At 40.8% G+C, this 22,746-nt stretch overlaps 1 protein-coding gene across 10 annotated transcripts in view; it reads right to left on the bottom strand.

Moving 5' to 3' along the window:
• LOC114566221 (RNA-binding protein Musashi homolog 2) overlaps window positions 1-22,746 on the bottom strand; it is a 251,123-nt gene that overhangs the window by 54,344 nt on the left and 174,033 nt on the right. For all 10 annotated transcript variants that reach the window (XR_003694035.1, XM_028594535.1, XM_028594533.1 and 7 more), the window contains exons 8-9: window positions 13,286-13,368; window positions 1,569-1,683 (exon numbers count right to left, since the gene is read on the bottom strand). Coding sequence is in view for 9 of the 10 variants with exons in the window: in XM_028594535.1 (XP_028450336.1) it covers window positions 1,569-1,683; window positions 13,286-13,368 (198 nt within the window). In the remaining variant the exon portion in view is untranslated. The remainder of the gene's footprint in view (window positions 1-1,568; window positions 1,684-13,285; window positions 13,369-22,746) is intronic.

Genomic DNA, 22,746 nt, shown 5'->3' with positions numbered 1-22,746 from the left:
ATACATCGGGCACAACACAATAAAGATAAATGCCTCGATTAGAGGCAGTAAACAAAGGAGCTAGGGATGGCTTTAATGAGATTTGGCACAAAAGGAGCTTACACTTTCTTAAATAATGAGCCTAGGGTCCCCTTTTTCTAAATGCAAATTATATAAAGGAATGTTTCGCTGTCCTTGTTCCAATTTCATTTAGATAAGAGCGTCTCCAAACAAGTTGGCTGTTAATATTCTCACATGAGCACATCACTGCCTTTCTGCCTGCTGTCTCCCAATGGAGGGGAAAAGTGCTGTCCTCTTCACAGACACATTAGTACGTAATAAGTTCTGAAAAGTTCACCGTGCTTGGTAAATACTTGGATACAGTAGAGCTGACAAAAACACTTGGCCACAAACAAAAATGTATTATCAGTCTCATGGCAAGGTCAACCCTGGAATAACCCTGTTTATGCAACTGTAGCTAGATGGATAGATAAATAAATATATGGACACAAAGACAGACACATAAATAGATAGATACTATAGAAAAATTGTTTGCTGCCCCTTAATGTTCCTTGTTATGAAAATGATTCCACAGCTCAATAATTGGTCACTGGTTCTTATCAATTTGTTTAAATAAAATGCAGCTAAATATGGCTTGCTATCAACTTTCAAAGGCGCTTTAAACATTATGTTACCTGGTACAGATAAAAATACATGACTGTGGCTCTGCTTGCACCTGCTACGAGAGGGAGGGGGAGGGCATGGCAAAATGAGTCTCTTACAATCAGCTGCATGTCTCTTTTGCTTTTGAAGGAAAAAATAAATCTTTCATGTGAGGGCAAATCCATTTGGTTGGGTCGCACATACAAATGATATGCATAGGAAATGAGAGACAGACAGACAGAAACGCACACAGAAAGATAGACATAGATAGATAGATACATAGATAGGTAGGAGACAGTGGGCGGGTGGGGAGGAGTGGAGGGAGGGAGAGAGTGCAATAGTGTTAAATAAAAAGGGCCACAGGCATGGGCTGGATGGTAATGAAGAGGGGTGGGCCAGCAGCTGAGGTCCCTGTAGATGAGATCTCTCCCTGACATGTGTGTCCCCTTCATTACCCATTAAGGGGGGCACAGTGATGAATCCTTAATATGACATTACACCAATTTTCCTCTTCATTTAGCCTGCTAATGTGCTGGTCTGCTCCTATATGCCCAGGGGCTGCCTGTACCAGACTCGACCAGAAATAGACCACAGTGGCCACTGGTGGCACACCTTGAAGCAGCCTAATTAGGGGCAGCGCCCACCTAATGGGGCTATCTAGACGAGAGTTTGCATAAGTTGAATTTTTTTTAGAAGGTAGAAATTGATGACTGAATGGTGAGCATGTCTGACACCTCCTCTGCACCTACCCCGGAAAAATGACGTGCATTTTATGTTTTTATTTGCAACCTGGTAGAACATTTGACTTGTCAGTTCAAATTGTATGCCTACTTATACATGTACTGTATGTCATATAAAGGATGTATATGGATCACTTGTTTGGGCATGTGTGTGTTGTTGTGTAAGTAGATGTGTGTATGACTCACTCAGCATGCCCATCCCCAGCATGAAGGCATCCATGGTGTAGGGCAGACCCCTGGCTCGCCCTCGTGTACCTGGTGGGAACATCACCTCCTTGGGCTGGGCCTTCTTACATTCTACCTATGTAGACAGACAAACAAACACATATGCACATGTCACACACACACACACACACACACACACACACACACACACACACACACACACACAAACACACACACGCACACACACACAAACACACACACAGAGAGAGAGAGAGACACAGAGCATTAGACTGTGTAGGTACACAACCAGACAGATCTGACAGGGCTGTCTCAGCTCTTTAAGGTGGTTTTCTATTTGACTTGCACAGCGCTAGATGTTTTCCATAGAGAAAAACAAGACTGAGTCAATCTAAGCACCTCACATTTTAGAGGAAAGTCTCCAAGGAAAACTTACAATCATGCTCCTCCTGCATTAAAGCAAAGGTTATTGCTCCAGTGAGCATGTGCCCAATGCCTCTGGGAAATACAAGCTTAATACTTTCCAAGTGTTTCTGAGACATCAAGGTAGGAGAAGCTCTGTTCTGCAATGCCATTACCACAGTCCCGCTGTGTGGCAGTATGTCAAGTTTTTTTTGTGAAAGGCAGTTCTTTGTTTAATCCACACAGAATAATCACAAAAGCAATAATCTCTCTAGACAAAATCTCCATGTTTCATTTAACTTAAATTAAATGAAGGAACTTAAGCTCTTGCCAGGGCAGTGTGTTCAAAATCTAAAGCTGGTCAAAAAAGTGTGTTTTAAAACTCAATATGGTTATTTTTGTGTGTCTATGGTTCTGTTTGTGCACTGTGTATAGGTGTATGTCTGCTAGACTGGAGTCCCCAGCGCCCCACAGTCCAATTCCACCCGCAGCACCGATTTCTCCCCTGCATTTCTTTCTCTCACACCACTTCTGACACATACAGGTTTGTTCATTTCTCATCTTGCAAGAATGACATCTCCTCCTCCTACATGACACATATCAAATGAGGGATGTGACAGGGGCAGATGAGGAGAAGGAGGAAGATGAGAGTCCTATTTACCACGTATCTATCCTACCTTGATGAATTATAGAGAAGCACGATCGGCTGACAAGGGTGGCATGGTCTTGTGTCTGTTGGTTTTCTAGGCTGAGTCGGTGCACAATCTATTTGCTCCACTGCCTGCTTGGCATCAGCCTGTCCATCTGTTTGCTTCCTGGCTCTCGGCTGTTTCTCCCTACTGCCTCCACTTAAGCAGGGCTTTCTCGGCTGCTGCGATTCACATGTCATCCTGGCCTGCTGCACGAGACAGGCTACTGCGCCAGTGCTGTGTACACCTCAACCAAGGTACAGCATGGCATCCATACAAATAGGCTCGCAACTCTGACAGGGCAGAGGTGAACATTACTATTCACACACAAACTAATTCACACATGCACAGTGGTACACACAACTGGCTATTGCAAGATGCTAAAATAAAACTAAAATAAAACTTCACATCTGTACGAAGTTGCTGTGCTAAATGAATAGCACAACAAGCTCTGTGTATCCAGCAGAGAGCAAGAAATGTAAAGATGGGACCCTAATGAAAAAGGTTTCTATCACAGAGGGAAAGTTGCTGCGTTGCAGACCTGTGATTTGTTGCTGTTAGCAGCCTTTTCATTTGAAGCAGACCAACTAAAGTACACAGTTCCCTCAGCCACTTTGTAGCTGTCACAGCTACTCTGCTCTCCTTGCTTGCCTGGAATGGTTTGACATTGTGCTGAAGAGAGTACAGGCGCTCTCATCGTCAGGGAATGACCCCCGGCATGAAAGTAGGAACTGGGTGGGACAAATGGCTCCGTTAGAAATCTCTGTACACTGCTGAGATATTCACATGTTCACATAGCTGGGTGACAAATACAGTCTAGTTCAGAGACAGTGTCGGCTCAGCCTCCTACAGCAGCCACAGCCACATCCAACGAGTTGGACACTCAGGTAGCCTGCTGGGAGTAAGAGAGACCCGGGTGTGAGTCATGCCTACATGCTCTCAGATGTGGATCTTTGATATTCAGAGAGAGGGCTTCTTGTCCTGGATTTAAAACAAGCCAGGAACCACGATCTGTGGTGATGCGAGTGTGGGGGTGTTCACCTGCTTCAAACACACAGGAGTGTGTGAGGGAGATTAGGCATGAGCTTTCAAGAGTGAACTAAGTCAAAGAGAGGGGAACAGTGAGGACGACAAGACAATTCTGAGCCTGACAATGAAGCACTGCAAAGGTTCAGTCGTCGTGAATGCCGGGATTCAAATTCTTCCATGTGGAAAGTTTGACAGACTACACCTTTTGCCACATGAACTGGGGGAAAACATTACATTTACGAGCTCTCATTTTAACTGCAAGTATAGTGCTGAACTGTGGCTTGTGTAACTTGTCTTGGACTCTTGATGTTATAAAGGCAGCACCACATAGTGTTGTGAAAAGTATCACAATCCACAATGTAGACATTGTGAATGGATGTGTTTGAACACCATTGTGCCAGTGAAATGTGGCATCCATTAAACCTGCCTTGCCTTCACAGCCAGATCATTTTTTGTGGAAATAGTACCCAGTAGATCTGAGAGCCTTACACGCACGCACGCACGCACGCACGCACGCACGCACGCACGCACGCACGCACGCACGCACGCGCACGCACGCACGCACGCACGCACGCACACACACACACACACACACACACACACACACACACACACACACACACACACACACACACACACACACACACACACACACACACACACACACACTTTTGCAAGACAGCTGACTGTTAAAGTGAATCGCTGCCACACAGTGTTGACAAGGTATGGTTACCTCAACCTGCGTGCTCTCAACATACTGTATATCGAGATGTTTTCTCCTACTCCGCTGCACTGACATACTGCAGTTGATAGCTTATCTTTGAGATTTGTGTCACTGTAGCCCAAGATAAAGTCAGGGGAGGGAGGAAACAGAAATTAACTCTTAACAAGTATAAATTCATATTTTAAGTAAGTTATTTGAAATACTGATCGTGATTGCTTGAACGGCTAATTACAACAATTAGGAACTCTTTACTGTGCTAGTTTGAAGGATTCAGTCATTCAGACTTCATCATGCCATATACAGCTGTTGAAAAAAGTCCTTGGATCTCGTCCAAGCAACCTGCAGCCCAGTTTGTCAGGAGTAAAAAGTAATCCAAACCAACAACTGGAAATTAACCCCAAAACGCCACGTGTTATAAGGAGACAGATGTTGATATAAAGTAGCCTGTGGATACTGGAAGTAATTACTGCTGCTCATATTTACCACATATACCACGTATTTTTGTTTAAGTCTTCTAACTGGAATGATGCCCAGTTAAAAGTTTAGTCGTAAGGCTTCTTGATGTATTCATTTTAGTCATCTGTTTTGGCATTTCAAAGTACTATGTAAACACTATTAAATAGGAAAACAAATACAAAATATGTAATGTACTCGAAATAGGGTATCTTGCTAAAGCCATTTTGCAGCTCCTGTTCTTGGTCAAGCTTTTAAATTCTGGGTGAGATAAATAAACAACAAATTAAATCATTGATACATTTCATATCACCTCTATGAACAAATCTCAAATCTTTCATTGCCATTGCAGAACATTTTGTGTTGTTCTGCTACTGTCTTGTTCTGGTTATGAAATCCAGATTTTTTGAGGTTATTATTCTTTCTAAATTAATCATCTACCAATAACCAAGCTTGATATTAAAGTTATGAGGTGCACATACTGTATGCAAACAGACATATGGCAACAGGCACTTGCAGAACCTCACAAGCACTCCTTGATCAGTGTAGTAACCATTTTGTATTCATGTGCAAACCCTTTGATACAGAGCAAAGAGACACTTTAGTTATGACCTTTTCAATACATCTCCTATACATATTAACCTTGTAGGTATAACGGGAAGGTGTGGGCGGGATGGACTGGCAATAGCTGTCCTTCAGGGACGAGTATTGTGGGGTGTGTGTGTGTGTGTGTGTGTGTGTGTGTGTGTGTGTGTGTGTGTGTGTAGAGGGGGAGGTGTACGGCTACTATTAGCATCACTACTGAATGGATTCCGTCAGTAGTGATGCAGACTGGCAGACTGAAGAAAGGAAACCGTGTGATTCATTTACTCCATCGCCCACTCCCAGCTGAACAGTCAAAACACAGACTGTATAGTTAAGAAATGTCACGGCTCTGATTGCACAATATCAGGCATGGTGGTGTGGGATTATTCACTTAAAGAAAAGGCTTCTCACAACCATTTAATAAGTGGTTGATTTAAAGCACAGAATGACTGACAACCAAGTTAAACAATTTGTTTGAAGCTCAATCCTTAAGGTCTATTATACTATATATATTACAGGGTAATTTGCAAGGATTTATTTGCAATGTATTTAGCCATATTTTTGTGAAAATATGAGTGTTTGGACTTGAACTACTAAATCTATTTATGAACAGAAGAAAATAGGAAAAAAGGAATTTGCTGCAGGAGTCATTTAAGAAGTTTCTACAGAAAATGTGATACTTTCCTCTCTGAAGGAAAAAGTATCTTATTACTAGGTGTCCTCCTAAATAGTGACAAAAGTTTCTAACTAAGAGTTTCCTCTTAAGAGCAATTATTTTACCAAGGAACTGAGAGGACTCCTATGCTAAGAGAAGCAGCAGATTGGCCCTGTTGCTAAGGATGAAATCATGTTTCATGGATGAACTTACATACTCATTATGTCTGCAGTAATTTGTTAGTAGGTAGGCGTAATTTAAAACATCTTAAATGTTTTGCAAACTGTCATAGATTTCATACATGAAACAAAATAAAATATGAATATGATATTCATATTTTCATAGGGCTGTTCTACATATGGCATTAATTGTACTTACAAATCTTGTGATAACCACCAAGCCTTAATATTTTTTTATTTAATTGGGGTTGTAGTAGACTTAATATACCGTCAAACTAATTTTGGTTTGATTAATAATTCTGACAGATGGCTGAGATATTCCATTGAAACTGATTGCAAATTTTTAGCCGGAGCGACAGTAGTGCCAACCATCTCTTGGATTTGGATTGTTTTGATTTGTTGGTGAGCTGATTGGAATTTTATTGACTCGCTGCCATCAAAATATGCTTTTAAAAGTTTTCGTTGTTGTATTACTCAAACCAATTGGCACAACAAGTCACATTACCTGCAGCAACTAACTGATTGTGAGCAGGTCTTAGTCTGGATTACCTTTAACTTCTCTTAGATTTAAGGACTTAGGACTTACTTTTAGAGCTAAAATAGACCAAAAACTTGGGAGTCCTAAAGTCAGGCCTGCACTTTATTTTTTAGAAGTTTCTCTTAACTCCGGCAGTTACGAGCTACTTTTAGCCTTAGGATGTATTGTGAATATCGCCCCAGAACTTCTGTTCTCCATTTTAGGTCCAACAATAAATATTTCAAGCCTCCAGGTGGTCAATATCTGTTACTCAAAAGATAGATTTTGGGTGGGGTGTTACTTTTAGACCTCTGTGAAACATGTATTTTATAACGAGAGGGTATTTACTTCAGACCTTCCATTCTGAAATGTTTGTATCCATGGTCAATAAAAAGAATCAGGATGTATTGTAATGGGTAGAAGTTCTGGATAAAGCAAAATGATGCCTTCAATGGCCAGCAATCTCACAGGAGTCATTATGCCTGATGATATCTCTGCATGGTTATGTAAAAGCTACCAAATATGAGGTCATTTTAAGGACCAGGTGCTCCCTGTGGTGCCCAAACGGTCATGTTTCTATATTCCAAGATGATATTGTCCCTATACACACACTGAGAGACACATTCTAAAGCAATGCCATTATCATCAGGTTGATGTCAAATGGCTTCCATCACCTCCTCAATCAGTAGATCTAAACATCATGTGTCTTTTATGGGACGTCCTGGAGTGAAGAGTGAGAACTGGATTCCCACCTCCTTCATCCCTCAAAGCTTTCCTTCTTCAATGAAGGGTAAACATCCAATTACTTACAGTCCAGAACCTGTAAAGCAGAACTCCATAAGGGACTGAAACTCCTCTGAAGGAGGGTCCTACTTCCTTATTAGGCATGTGATGTTCTAACACATTTAGCTTTAAAAAGAAAATTCAAAGATAATTTCAACACCCAGAGACTTGAGTTTCTCTCTGCAGAAATCCCCTTTAAAATAGTGGTAGCTAGTTTATTCTATGGCTATAACCAAGTGTGTCCATGGGTGATTTATACAACATCAAACCTAGGCGAACGTCACAAACATACACTTGACTTCATGGTAGTTTAAAGGGCGGTAAACTTTAATGTTCTTTGGCAGTGCAACTAATTGGTTGGGAGATTTGACACACAACAGCAGAACTGGTACATCTGGCACTAGCAAACTCAGAAGATGGGTGTAAATACAAGTAAGTTGGTAAGTTGTTTGGTTAGCTGATCACACACAATATACTAGATAGACATAGATTAAAGGCTTTAAACTACTAAAATCATTAACCTCTATCACATCCACAGATTGATCAAATTATGTCAAACTAAGTGCACTGCTCCTGGAAAATGTAATTTTAGAAACTACAGTATCATCTGAAAATATTACAAGTGAATATCTCTTGTAAACAACAAATCAGCTCTTTTACAGCTGTATGTTTGACATATTAAAGGACAAATCCGGCGCAAAATGAACCTAGGGGTTAATAACACATGTGTTCCGAGTCTACCGTTCTCTGGGATATGTTTTCATGCTAATCGAATGTGACCAGTTTTATCGCAAACTGCTAATTACCTTATAACGCTAGTTGTCGGGGCAAGGGTAAAGTAAAAAGAAATCGCTATTTCTTTACCACTAACAAGGCTCAAAATAGCACCACACTTCCACGGTAGCATAATGAGGGTCCCTACATGTAAACCCAAGCATTGAGAACTTTGTTTTAAGATAATTGTTTGGGCAATTTTAGGCCTTTATTCAACAGGACAGCTGAAGACACGAAAGGGGAGAGAGGGGGGCATGACATGCAGCGAAGGGCCGCAGGTCGGAGTCAAACCTGGGCCCTCTGCATCGAGGAGTAAAACTCTACATATGGGCGCCCGCTCTACCAACTGAGCCATCCGGGCGCCCTGTATTAATATTTTACTGGGAGAGTCAGAGCTTATTCTGCTCCTCAGTGCGGTAATTGGTTGGTCATGTCAGGAAGACACAGTGAGAAATTGACGACTAACAGAAAATTCCTCCCTCCTGTTGTGATCATTCGCTACTGTTGAATATTAAAAATGACACATTAAAGAACATTACCTTGAAGCCCTTGAATAAAAAAACAATGTGAGTTCATTTTAATGGCACACTGCTCGCTCATCAGAGCCAATACTTGATAGGTATTATTATGAATTAGCTGCGCATGCATAACGGCAGGGTGGGAACTGATAGAGGGACTCATGTCTTAAGGAATGGAATTCACAACCTTTCCGTAGCTGTATTAAAGTGCTCTATTACCACAGTTTGTTATAGACATTCATATACAGTATGTGGAAACCAGAGGGTGTGATAAACTGTTAGAAAATATTTGAAAACTGTCAAGCCATCTTATACTTATTGATTTTTACTCAAAAATATTTACTGGTTTTAATACAAGGGTAGGTACAGCTGTAGCTAAAGAATGGTTCTACAATCTTGTGGAGCCATACACAGCATAATCCATACTTTTATCTCATACTGCATTTGATAAAGCAGTCCAGTCTTGACCAGTCTTAAAACCCCTTGAGGCAAATTTTAGATTTATGATATTAGACTATATAAATAAAATTGACTTGACAGTCTACAGAGGTGAGAGCACTGTACTGTAGAAGTCAGTACAGCTGGTGGGGCAGGTTGAGAGCTTCTTGCTAAGCAACACCCTATTTTTAACTATATATGTGGCCCAACTCACAGTGACAGTGTGCTCCTGAGAGTGAGGCCTCGGTGGCACATGAACACAGGGTGATTGACCAAGTAAGTAAAAGGTCCAGTCACTCACATCATGGGCACTGACCCACTACAGTGCCAGAGCCCTTGAGAGACCGGGCAAGGAAAGAAGGTGGGGTGCCCTGTACATCCACAACCCTCCCAAGTGGGGTGGAATTTCTGTCTGCATCAATTATTCAAGAACCGTCTTAGATAACACTCGCGGGGAGGATGGATGAGGTCTATTTCTGTATGGTACTTCATAAGGAGGAAGACAGGAGACATTTTTTATTTTGTGTGCTGGTGCTTCAGACACCGGATAACCAGTAGTCTCCTCTGTAGTCTCCTGAGTGTCTTTGAAAAATGCTTTTAACACACTCCACATTCTTTGCTGACATTCCAAGATGTCAGCGCTTTGTAGAAGAGAGGCGCACGTACTTCCTGCATCCTAGGAAATTTAATGTACAGTAGGTGTTGCCAAGAGGGACCCCTCACAAAGGTGACAAAAGCTCAGAAAACTGGCCCTCAGTCTGTCCTTTTACACTGGCCCCCTCAATAACCCTACTCTGTCCTTTTACACTGTCCCCCCTCAATAACCCTCATCTTTTCTGTTAAGGGACTCCCAGATGGGTCGCATGGTTCCATGTGTGTCATTTTCTTTTATGAGTAACTACACACATGGCGAGGAATACTGTTTTTGCAGTCATGTATCGGTTGATGTATTCTCTGGCACCCTGTGAAGTACAACATGTCACAATGCACAACAGTGTATCACATCACAGTCGTGTGTGTGGTCATAAACGCAAGAGACTTGAAGCTTCTAGCCAAAAGGGGTCACTTCAGTAAAAAGGGTTTACTAATCAGCAGGTCAGACACTGACTGTTAGATGATGCATCAGAGACATGTCGTTGGCATGATACAAGAGCAGAGGATGAAAAATTCTAAATAACCTACAATTTCTTCGCACTTTCTAGAGATGGCCCGATACCATTTTTTGCTTCCCGATACCGATTCTGATACCTGAATTTGCATATCGCCCAATACTGAGTACCGATCCGATACCAGTGTGTCATATATTTTATTATGTTTTAACAATTATATACTACTATCCCTGTATGGATGTGATATCATTTCTATCTGTGTTATCGGTCTGGCTCAGGTTAAACTCTTTGTGAAACATGAACAAATACAAACAATGAATGCCGTAGAACTTTCTTTTATTATCCAGTTTTACAGTCAGTTATAACGGAAAAAGAACATAAATAAATTACTTTAATGTAGATTTTCTTTAAGGCTTTATAACGTGGTATCGGATTGGTGCATAAACTCCAGTACTTCCCGATACCAATACCAGCGTTTTAGGCAGTATCGGAGGCGATACCGATACTGGTATCGGTATCGGAACATCTCTAGCACTTTCTATATATTTCTTTCTATAAAATATCTCTCTTATAATAATAACTGCAGTTGCAATGCATGAATGGCCGGCACAATTCAACCCATACACAGAAAGAGAATGAATAGAAGGCAAGTGTTATTTATCTTAAACAATGCCTTAAGGCAAAAAGTGCTTGTTTTAGGAAAGGTACTTTAAAGGGAATTAATGTTACTATAATGTTACAGTAGGTTAGACATAAGCAACTTTGCTGCTGGTGATTTTGCAGGTTTGAAAACATACACCCTGGGGAGAAGGATACATGCTTTTCATGACAGGAGCAGCTTAATATTTTCCCACATGCTTATCAACACTACTTTATATAAGCTCCAATAATGCTGACAATATTATTTAAAAACACTTTCTACGCGACACCTCCCGTGTAAGTGGTGTATTTGTGGTGGAACGAAAATGCCAAAGATTCTCTGAGCTATTAAAGTTTGTGCAACAGTAACATTATTTGTGACATACGAAGGTTCCACCTTAGCAGATTCAGGACATTGGAGAAGCCTAGTTTCTACTGTATAACAGGTATTTGCTGTTACCATTATTGGCTAAAGCTTACAACGTTTTTTGTCAATACAACAAGAATGAGTTGGCCTTTGTTTTTAAGGGCTAGACCTGTCCAGCATAGTCACTGTCATCTAATCTATGTTCTCTATTGAGGCCTGCGAGTGGCACAAAATTATTAGCTGTTTGATCTTTTGTTATTTACTTTGCCATTTGTTGATTACTGACAGAACAGTTTTGAGAGACTGTATTATTTTGTCTTTCCTTTAGAATTCAGATACATTGCTTGTGTTTTAAAAAGATTTAGATTTAACAACTTTTATAATTAACGTTGTGCTCTGAAAATAACCAATGTTAATCCTATAAGAAAAAAAAGAAGCATTTTACGAATTAATAAAGATTACTTCATTATTGAACATTAACTTGGCCAACTATTTGTTAGGCAAAATTGCATTCCTAATTAGGACTAGTGTTTACAATCCAATTATTATCTAATTAGAACTTCTTACAAATAGGCTGTGCCTTGGACTTAAATGAGGCTCATTTTTCAAGGTAAAAGTTGGCGAGCAACACACAAAACAGCATGTACAAATGTAATCCAGAGGTTTGATAGCAGATTTGATGGTAACAAATGTCTTAATAGCTATTTTGGTAAGATAACAAATTGTGTAGAAATAGGTTGTAAATAGTTTTTGGAATTGACAGCATTGGCAGCATTTGGTTTGCTTTGTGTGCATAAATAGATGCTCTGGCGTGTGCATTGGTGCTTCATGTTGATTTGTGATATTTGTGTGTTCACAGAGCGCTATGCCAACATGTCAAAAGGATCTGAGACATTTGATTGTGACAGAACATCTTCCATGCGCATACAGTTATTTCCGTCACACTTCTTTTCTTTTTTTGGTGGTTGCAGTGCTAAGCATCAATTGTGATGCAGCGCAGAGACACAGAGGGATGTATAGTGGGGTCATATGTGACCTGGGTTGGTCCCTAGTGAACATGGTTCTACTACGCTGGTCCTGTCAGTCAGATAGCCAGTCAGTCAGTTTCAGGAAAAGAGGCTGGGAGAGAGTGAAGACACACACCGAGAGAGGGGACCCGACAGAACGTATTCCTTCCAGTCAATCACTAGCCGCAGAACCGCTCAAATGATGCAGGTTCTCTCAAGAGGCCTGCAGGGTGGAACTGGGTGAAGGAGGACCTAATGTCACACTCGCTACACTGAAGTCGGTTCCTGTCAATTATCATAAGAGACATGATGGCTTAGACAACTGCTACTGAACTCTGTAGGGTGCTCAGAGATGACCATATTACTGGTGTAAATAAAACAAGCATCACTGGGACTTTGGGAAGGTGTTAATCCCTGACTAATGAACTCTGCCTCTGCCAGTAGCTTCCCTGTTGCATCCCTGGACATATCCACCTGTGTGTGTGTGTGTGTGTGTGTGTGTGTGTGTGTGTGTGTGTGTGTGTGTGTGTGTGTGTGTGTAGGGGATTCAGAGAGAGGGACAGGCTCCACTCTCCCGTCCCTCAGCCTGACAGGCAGAACTCAGCCACACAATTTCACGGTTTGTGGGCAGTACACACCACTGCTTTCCCATCCCTGAGACCCAGAGACTCACTGTGTGTGTGTGTGTGTGTGTGTGTGTGTGTGTGTGTGTGTGTGTGTGTCTGTGTGTTAGCCTGTGCATATTAACATGAACACACCCACCTACTCCGTTATTAATACTAGGAGGAAAAGAAGAAATCAAATATTAATCCACACTCACCTAGAATTTAAAAAAAAAATGAGTGGACTTACCATTTTGTTATTGATTTCATGAAAATGAATTTCACAGACTTTCTCTACGATGTCTTCACTTTCAAAAGTTATGAAGCCAAATCCTATGCAGAGAGAAACAGAGAAGGGAGGGGGGAAGAGAAAGAGGGAGAGAATGGGTTAGTGGAGAGCCTTAACAAAACATCAGCAACTAAAAAGAAAGTGCACCACCAAGATGGAATATTATCACGAGCCAGATCCAAAAACTATGCGAGTACATCTGTGGAGATTGGCTTGGGCATGGAAAAGAACAAGCGAACAAGACAGACAAGACAGACATTTTCCTCTTTAAATCAGGAATATGATGAAATCGGACACATTATTAAGGGCACTCGAGGACCTCTTCTACAAAGAGAAGAAGGAAAAACAGCACAAAGCTCATTTAATGAGATTCAGGGAGCCAGGGCCCAGCATTTGAATTTCATTAAATGCATTTTGTGTTCTTTTTATTGAAATCTCACTGTATAACAAGCCCTCGTTTTCATGTTAATGCGAGCCTTAGAATGAATGAACGTTGACAGTGGGATTTTCACACCATATTTATAGGATAAAAGCTTAACCCCTCTTTCAACACAAAGGCAGAGAGACAAAATGGTTTCAGACTTTTGAACACAAGTGGATTGCAATACTCTTCTCTGTGTTTTGATGGTGATGCACAAAGCAATCTTGCTTCTGTATAGCAGGGGTTGAAAGGAAAACTGATACTCTATTACTTTTGCAAAAGAGGAAACTGCACAAAAGACAAACAGTTAGTGAATAAAGCAGCAAGTGGGACTGAAAAGAGATGAGATTCTTTTCAAAATGGCAAACACCCCGCGATGAAATAAAATCACCTCAGACTGAGCTTGAACCGCCGTCAGTGCAGAAGACATCCCACCTGACTAGCACACACTCCACAGACAGCACCATCCATTTATTGTCATAGAATGTCAGACTATACAGTAAAAATAGTCACCTACTGAATGTGAAAAGGTACACTAATGTGAGACAACAGTTCAAATATTACTTGAACAATGGTGCATATTGTCCCATTCATACAAGTTAAGACAAATCGGTTTGTTTAGGATTTAGCTCACAATCATCATCCACTTCACAGGACAAATATCAAGGTCCAACACTGGAGGGAGAGCTTTTCAGAGCCTTCACATGTGCACATATTAACATACCATCACATACTGTGTACTAGGGTAAACAAACAAAAGATATTTGTCAGCCATACCAAGGGCTTCAACTAACGATCATTTTCATCACCGATCAATCGCTTGGTGTATAAAATGTCAGAATTTAGTGAAACATGACGATCACAGTTTCCAACAGTCCAAGGGGACGTCTCTTCAAATGTTTTGTTTGTCCAACCGACAGCCCAAAAACCAAAGACATTCAGTTCACAAAGATGTATAACAGAGGAAAGCAGAACATGTGAAACAAGCTGAAACCAAAGAATGTTTGGTGTTTTTGTTTCTAAAAATTACTTAAATGATCATTCATCTTTCAAAACTATTTCTTATTAATTTTTTATCGATCAACTAATCGATTTATTGACTAATAGTAGCAGCTCTGGTTCATACGGTTATTCCTTTAATATTTCTGGCTATGTTGCAAATCAATGAGCAGGACTGCTTTATGGCAGTATTAGATTCCCAGGAGCTTTGAATCAATGTGGTTAAATATTTTATTTCATTCACACTAAAAGCCAATTCCCATTCCCATCATACTGATCATATCATACTGATATCACAATATAAAAAGTTAGATATATCACATATACCCTACCATATATATTATCCATATCATCCACTACTACTGTATGAATGTTGTTTGATAAATATTTAGTACATTAAGAGTCTTCATATTCACACCCAAGCAGAAATGGTAAAATGAAGTGTACTATGATACATTAGTCTCCTAAACCGCTTATTCTACAAATTCATTAGATCATCCAGAAAAATACAGATTTCTTTGTTAGGAGCTGCTGCTTACTAGCCAGCCTATCACAAACACTGGCATCCATCGTTTTGTCATTAAGTCTTTAATCTCTCACAGACATTTTTCTTCTCTGCTCCTCCTCCAGCTCCTCCTCCATAAATAACAAAAGATTCTCCTCAAGCCCATCTCCTGCTACTAACGCAAGCGAGAACATATCAAAGCAGCCTTGTCAAAAGAAGGGTTGGAAACCTAATGTGTGAGCTGATTAACATGGGCAACACCTAATCTAATGAGATGTTATGAGACAGAATATCAATTTCCACTGAGACATCTCAACACTGGGCTGTGGCCACACATTTGTGAGGTGGGGGGGCGGTGATGACAACAGGCATGGGGGGGAGCTGCACCCTCTTCTCCTGCTCACCCCACCTTCATGCCAACACAAGGAGCACTTTTGACAACCAACAAATCAACCGCCAGGAGTAATTTGTCACAGAAGAGGGTAGGTAGAGAGAGTGGAGTCTGGGGGGATGGAGGGTGGAAAGGGAAAGAAAAAAAGAAGGTGGAGATGAAAGGAGAAGGGGGAGTGGGGGGAAGAGAGACAGAAAAAGTGACAAGGAAAGAGGTTAACACACATGGCCCCTGTCGCCACACTCCTTCCTGCTGCTATAGGCAGCTCCTCCATCAACTGACAGGACATTTTCCATAGCACCATTATATCCACTGAGGTCAGGGCCAAGCCATACAACCACAGCTACCACCAGCAGGGTTTACACACCCATGACTGGATCTGTTGGAATGAACAAAAAGACATTTTGCTGTGGTGTAGACAACTATTGGAATGTATTCTGTAGACAAAAACACACAAACAACAACAAACATCCCTATTTTTCTCTCTCATTGGCTCAGCACACGCCTTCTTAGTCCCCTGTGGACTGTCTGAACTTCTGGCCCTGCCATTACAGTGCAGTCCTTTGCTCTACTATCCTATTTTACAGGCCTTACAGACAATTACAGGCCACAAAATAGCAGCAACAGAAACATTCCTCTCCCCCATCATCCTTTCTGCAGGGTGTCAGCAGAGCGAGATTGTCCTCATGTATTTCGGCCCTTCACTTCCAACTATCCACACATGGCAGGAGGCTGACCTCAACGAGACTATTAAAGACTGTCAGCAGCACTGACAGACAAAAGGAGAGAGGTGTCAACACGCTCACACCAAACAACCTTCCCACACACAGCTTAAACAATACCCTGTAAATGGAAACACATGGATTTTTGGTAGGAAGGCGGATAATAGCTGTTGTGTGGCTACTGGCTGAGGCCTGGCTGCACTTTGCTCACACTTATTAGCCAGAGCTGGGCTTGGCCTCATCTCATCGCTCCACAGAATCGGCAGGGAGCCTACTTTCACGGCCTTTTAACACCTTCATCGTACTCGGTTTTTATTTCACACTCATTCCAGGTTTCTCTGCTTCTGTTGCTTTAAATGCTTTTCATTCCGCCCGCTTCGCATGCCCCGGCCCCTCCCAACCTGGAAAAAGCTGATTCTGCCAGCAGCAGATAATGGAGGAACTTGCAAATTGATGCAGCGAAGTTGACTTTGACTTGAAAAGTGGCGTAGCAGGATTCTCAAATGTGTTAACCACCAACGTAAAGTGTGTTTAAATGCTACTCTTACATTTTCTTTTTGATGCCTGACATGACTTCCATCTGCACAACACAGATAATTTTCAAAAATATGACCACACTTTTGCTGGGTTTCATGTTCATAACTAGCCGTTCACCCAGAGGTGTTGTATGTTTCGTAAAATATGAGGTAGTGGTTGTAGGTGAAGTATTATCAGTAGTAGTTTTAGTTATTGTTGTAACAATCTTGTAAGAGCATGTAAAAGAGACATAGTTAAGGCTAATATAAATGTACAACTACTGCAGGTAGCAGGCATCCCCCAACTACCTAATAACTGCAGCTTAAATATACTGCAATAAGTACATGAGAGTGAATATAAAGCACACATGTATTATCAGTGGTATACCAAGCATAGACCTGAAGCTCATTATCCACACCTTTCTAGGTCAATGTTAAGCATGAACTGATTTTAAAGGTGTTTTTTAGTAAAAGGGATGTGTATAGTTTTTCCTTGCAGAACCTGGTTGGACCTCACTATTGAGGTACATGTTACATATTAAGCATAATGTGCATTCAAGCAAACATGGAGATTTAACACACCCCATCAATTCAGAAAATGATCACAAGCTCTGATACTTCAGCACAAAATGCCTCATAACAATAACTGTAATGCATCCTCTTCAAATCCACAACCCATAAACATGTATATCTAATGCATAATGTTTGTTAATAGGGGGCTGTATATTGCTCCTGATTAAAAGTGCATCTAATGAGAGGAGCCTGCTGCTGAGCGGTTCTGACAACGGGCCCTGTCAACACAGAGTAAGGAAGTGGGGCAACCTGGAGAAGTGTTAGACAGGTCCTCTGGGACACAGCAGGAAGGGAATGGAGCCTCCCCCCTGATGGGGATTGCACACACACACACACACACACACACACACACACACACACACACACACACACACACACACACACACACACACACACACACACACACACACACACACAGTACATGTACGCTTGGTTGCTAGGTCATTGGTGCAACCAACCTGCAGCAACAACTGCTGCTCCTCCTCCTCCTATACATCCCCTACTGAACTGGTTATCCTGCCCTAATTATGCATAGTCCAACCTTCATCTGTCCAATGAGGAGTAAGTCTAGAGAAAGCTCCTGCACTGCCTGTCTGCCTGTGTGCCCCAGTCTCCCCATCTTCTTGAAATGCAGAGAAGCAGACAGAGGCAGTCCGAACACCCACGGCACAGTTAAAGGCCTTTGATCAGTATTTCCGTCTGCTATTACTTGAGACCCAAAGCCCCCGGGCGTTAATCCCCTGTTTAATACAGTTAACGGCATGAACTCTCTAACAGCACAGGGCATATATATCAGAGGAAAGAGAATAAAGAATGAACAAATCTGTGAAAACGCTTGCTTCATTAAAAGACTGTGCTTGAAAATACTGAAAATGATCGGGCACATTAGTATTTGTAAAACAAACTTCCTGTAAACACTAACCTAAAGTATCAGTATTATATATATATATATATATATATATATATATATATATATATATATATATATATATATATATACACTAATAGTAGTAAATATTCATAAAGTTTATTAAATTTGACTCAAATTAAATTTGTGAAAATGTGTGTAATAATCAACACACTGAGGGACAGAAAAATGAAAATAAAATAAGAAAGATGGAAGGCAACAAAGGAAGGAGTCTCCTGCTTCAACAGAAATACAGAGCTGTCAGCTGAAGTCTGTAGTCCTGAGACAAGTGGTGTTGTCATCCTCATTGCATTTATTATGAAAACAGGTGTTTACTGTAGGTTGGTTTGGTACATGTACTGTAGGCAGATCGTCTAATGTCCTTACAATGTTTTGTTACGACCCTTCCCTCTTCTGCTTGTTGCTGGCTTCACTGGCTTTCCTGCAGGAAAGTGGCAGTTTGGGAGGGTTAACTGGCTAATGGGCTGACACATGGCTATGCCTCAAGCTACATGCCATGTCTCATTGTGTTTGACACCCTCTCATAGGATCCACATCTCCTGGTTTTGGGTTCGTTTTTATACTTCTGTTGGAGTTACCATACATCCTCACTCCACACATTCCTGATCCTATTTACTCACCACACCTCATGTTTTCGTAAATAGTTAATATGTTTATTCATCAATAAACCTTTTATTATTACTTAACCTGTCTGGACTCCCCTCTTTGTCACATGCTTTGAGCCGGTTTGTGACAGTTTTAAACAGCCTACTATAACTCAATAAGCTGAGTCTTAGTATTATATTCTGTAGTCCACATGTACTCAAATATAAAATGGTCATATTTATATCATATTACTGCAGAAGTACATACAGTATCAACCAGTGCATAGTCAAGGATGAGCTGTTACACCTACTGTAAAAGCACCTTCCCTTTGATAACTTTTAACGTTTGACATTGAATAGACAAAGATGCAGGTTTTCTTTGTTATTGGTTAATATGAGACAAACACAAAGAGAGGGATATAAAGACAGAGAGATAAACAAATAAATGTGACTGCTTTGATGCATGCAAGTTTGTGAGGGAAAGTGAAGATGGACGATGTAAAATTAATCACTGAAGTGTACAGTACAAACAAGACAACATTCCGAAGATAAGTCTCTGGATGTTATTGCTTCAGTTGCAATATCAAGCATAAATACATTCTTCTTTCTTTCTTGATGCATTTCTCCTCCTTGTAATGAATTGTGCTAAGGGATATGCTTGTCTTTCCAGGTTCAAAATTGGAACTGGTTCAGATTTATAATCAGAGCTTTAATATGAAACATGCTTTTCCTTGCATATGGTAACGCATGTGTATAGGGCAGACCACCACTTTAATGTGCAAAGCAGAGAGAGAGAGAGAGGAGAGGTGAGCAGGTAAGCCATGGGCAGATGGCAATTTGTGGTAGGGAAACATAACTATTTTTTCAATGACTGCTGGCAGAAAATACAACATACATATTTTTTGTTTATTTCCTTATATAAACGTAGCACAAAAAGTAAGGAAATTTGTGTTTGGTAGATTATTTCTCTGTGGTAACAATGCCTTTTGGCAATAAGTCTTAAAGCGTTGGAAAGCCTGTTTAGTTCCCTTTCAAATGGTGCCCCATTTGTAAGGAACATGCATTTGTAGGATGAGCAGCAGCGCTGAGTATGCGCCCATGAAAAATTTGCCAAATCTTCTCTGCCAATGCCAAACAGCTTATTTTGCCATTGACTCGTTTGGTGTTTGGTGGATTGGATGATTGAAGTTTGAAGAAACAAAACATATTGACAATTTAACAATTTATTAATTTCATAAACAGGAGCCTCAGTAGCGTGCGGAAGAACCATACACAGCCACAACAGCCTGGCACCTCCTCCTCATGCTGGTCACCAGCCTGGTCACACACTGCTGTGGGATGGCATCCCATTCTTCAACCAGCATTTGTCCCAAATCAGCCAATGTGGTTTTGTTGGTCACTCTGGCATGAACAGCACGCCCAAGCTGATCCCACAAGTGTTCAATGGGGTTGAGGTCAGGACTGCTGGCAGGCCATTCCATCCTCCCCACTCCCACATTCTGTGGGGGCAAGCGTTGTCATCTTGGAGGACAGAGTTCGATCCCAGACTGTGGAGATATGGGATTACCACTGGTTGCAGAATCTCATCTCTATATCTCTCTGCATTGAGATTGCCTCCAATGATGACAAGCCTCGTTTTTCCAATGAGGGAGATGCCGCCCCACACCATCACACTGCCAGGCTGTTGTGGCTGTGTGTGGTTCTTCCACACGCTACTGAGGCTCCTGTTTGTGAAATGAATAAATTGTTAAATAGGTCTTGTTTCTAAGACTAACTTAAATCACCCAATCCACCAAACACCAAACAAGTCAATGGCAGAATAAGCTGTTTGGCATTGGCAGAGAAGATTTGGCAAATTTTTCATGGGCGCAACCCACATACTCAGCGCTGCTGCTCATCCTACAAATGCATGTTCCTTACAAATGGGGCACCATTTGAAATGGAACTAAACAGGCTTTCCAACGGTGTAAGATTTATTGCCAAAAAGCATTGTTACCACAGAGAAATAATCTACCAAACACAAATTTCCTTACTTTTTGAGCTAAGTTTATTATGCTAATCAGAACCAAAATCAAAAGAGTCAATACATTCAAAACAATACTCATCACATTTATCAATTTGGTCTTTGATATTTATGTGGACTTGGTCATGTTACATAGATTGAAATTGTACCTGACTAGGGCTGCAACAACGAATCGATAAAATCGATAAAATTCGATTACTAAAAAAGTTGGCAACAAATTGAATTATTGATTCGTTGTGTCGCGCAACTGTTAGGCAACCTAGTCGCGGAGATAAAAAAAAAATTGAGTTGAGCGCAGAGCGGAGCAGCACGGAGCAAAAGAAAAGAAAAAAGAGCAGAGCGGGGGTAGAGGAAATACGGAGAGAGACCGGAGAGACCCGTAACGTTGTTCTGAAACACTCGGCGGAGGCAGAGAAATCAGTACGACCCAAGTCATCCAAGGTGTGGGAGCATTTCACACTAAATAAATCAGAAACGTGTTAATTGCAAGATAAACAAAAGCGACACGGCATGGCACGGGCGCAACACGGTGATGAGTCAGCACCTAAAACGTAAACATGTTCAACAGCAGGGTAAAGTCACTACACTATCCTACTTCTGTTCCGTTCTGAAGTGAGGAACGTACCGTCCCTCCAGTAGCTCTTCTGGTGCTGCTGTTTACTCGTTATCCAGTAGATTAGCATGACAAGCTAGCGTTAGCTCGGTAATAACAGTAATAAAGCAGGGGTGGTATAGTTTGCAAGACTAAAGACACAGTTTTATTTACTTGCCTTTTTTGGCCCATTCATTTTTCAATCTGTTGTCATGTATATATTATGTTCTTTGTCCCATATCAGTTATTGTTGACAAATATAATAGTGTGTAAACAAACTTAACTTGCACTTACTACAATGATGGTAATAATTTAATGAATAAGTGTGTGTGTGTGTGTCTGTCTGTCTGTCTGTCTGTGTGTCTTGTCTGTATCTGCTATTTGGGTTACTTACCTTTACACAACTATTAACTAAAACAACAAGTATGTATGTATTGAGTTGATGTAAATTAATGCTTTTTTTTTATCCGATTCATTGATTAATCGAAAAAATAATCAACAGATTAATCGATTATTAAAATAATCGTTAGTTGCAGCCCTATACCTGACAATGATGAACACCATGGTTAATAAGCACAAAGGCATTACAACTGCTAAACAGATGCTATACATTCTATGGCTAAATTAGAACCAGGGAAAGACTAGAGTATCATGGTTTGGTAGAAAAATGAATCCACAAAATAAATACATATAAAGAAGCTCTATGGATCACATCTTCTTTTTTTTAAGAAGAGACCCGGAACTACAAAAAGCATTTGAATGTATGATATAATTCTCCAGGTGAGTAAGAATCCTAAGCCAGTAAGAATCTTAAGCCATATTCAATCATTTTAAAGAACACTGTCATTTTATGTACTATATAACAAGTGTCACAAGTGACTCACCTGCTAAAGCTCTGTTAGCCTTAATATTAATCAAATGAGCCAGCAGCTTTGGCTAGCTGTGCCTCAACATTGTAATGGAGTGGTAATAGAGTGCTCAACAGACAGTTGCTATATTTCAATAAAACAGCTTGTGTAGGTGTACAAATGCAAACGCCATGTAGGGACTTCACCAACGGTCATCTTTTTTTGGACTTGGTCTGCACAGTGTGGAGTATGTCAACCTTCAATTTGACCAAAACATAAAGGTGCTGATTATGTGTAGGTGGCTGTATGTGCAATCATCAG

The sequence above is a fragment of the Perca flavescens genome, chromosome 13 (genome assembly GCF_004354835.1).
Source record: "Perca flavescens isolate YP-PL-M2 chromosome 13, PFLA_1.0, whole genome shotgun sequence".
Classification (NCBI taxonomy): Eukaryota; Metazoa; Chordata; class Actinopteri; order Perciformes; family Percidae; genus Perca; species Perca flavescens.
Note: the sequence above shows the minus strand (reverse complement) of the source record. Positions and strands in the feature narration are given on the sequence as shown.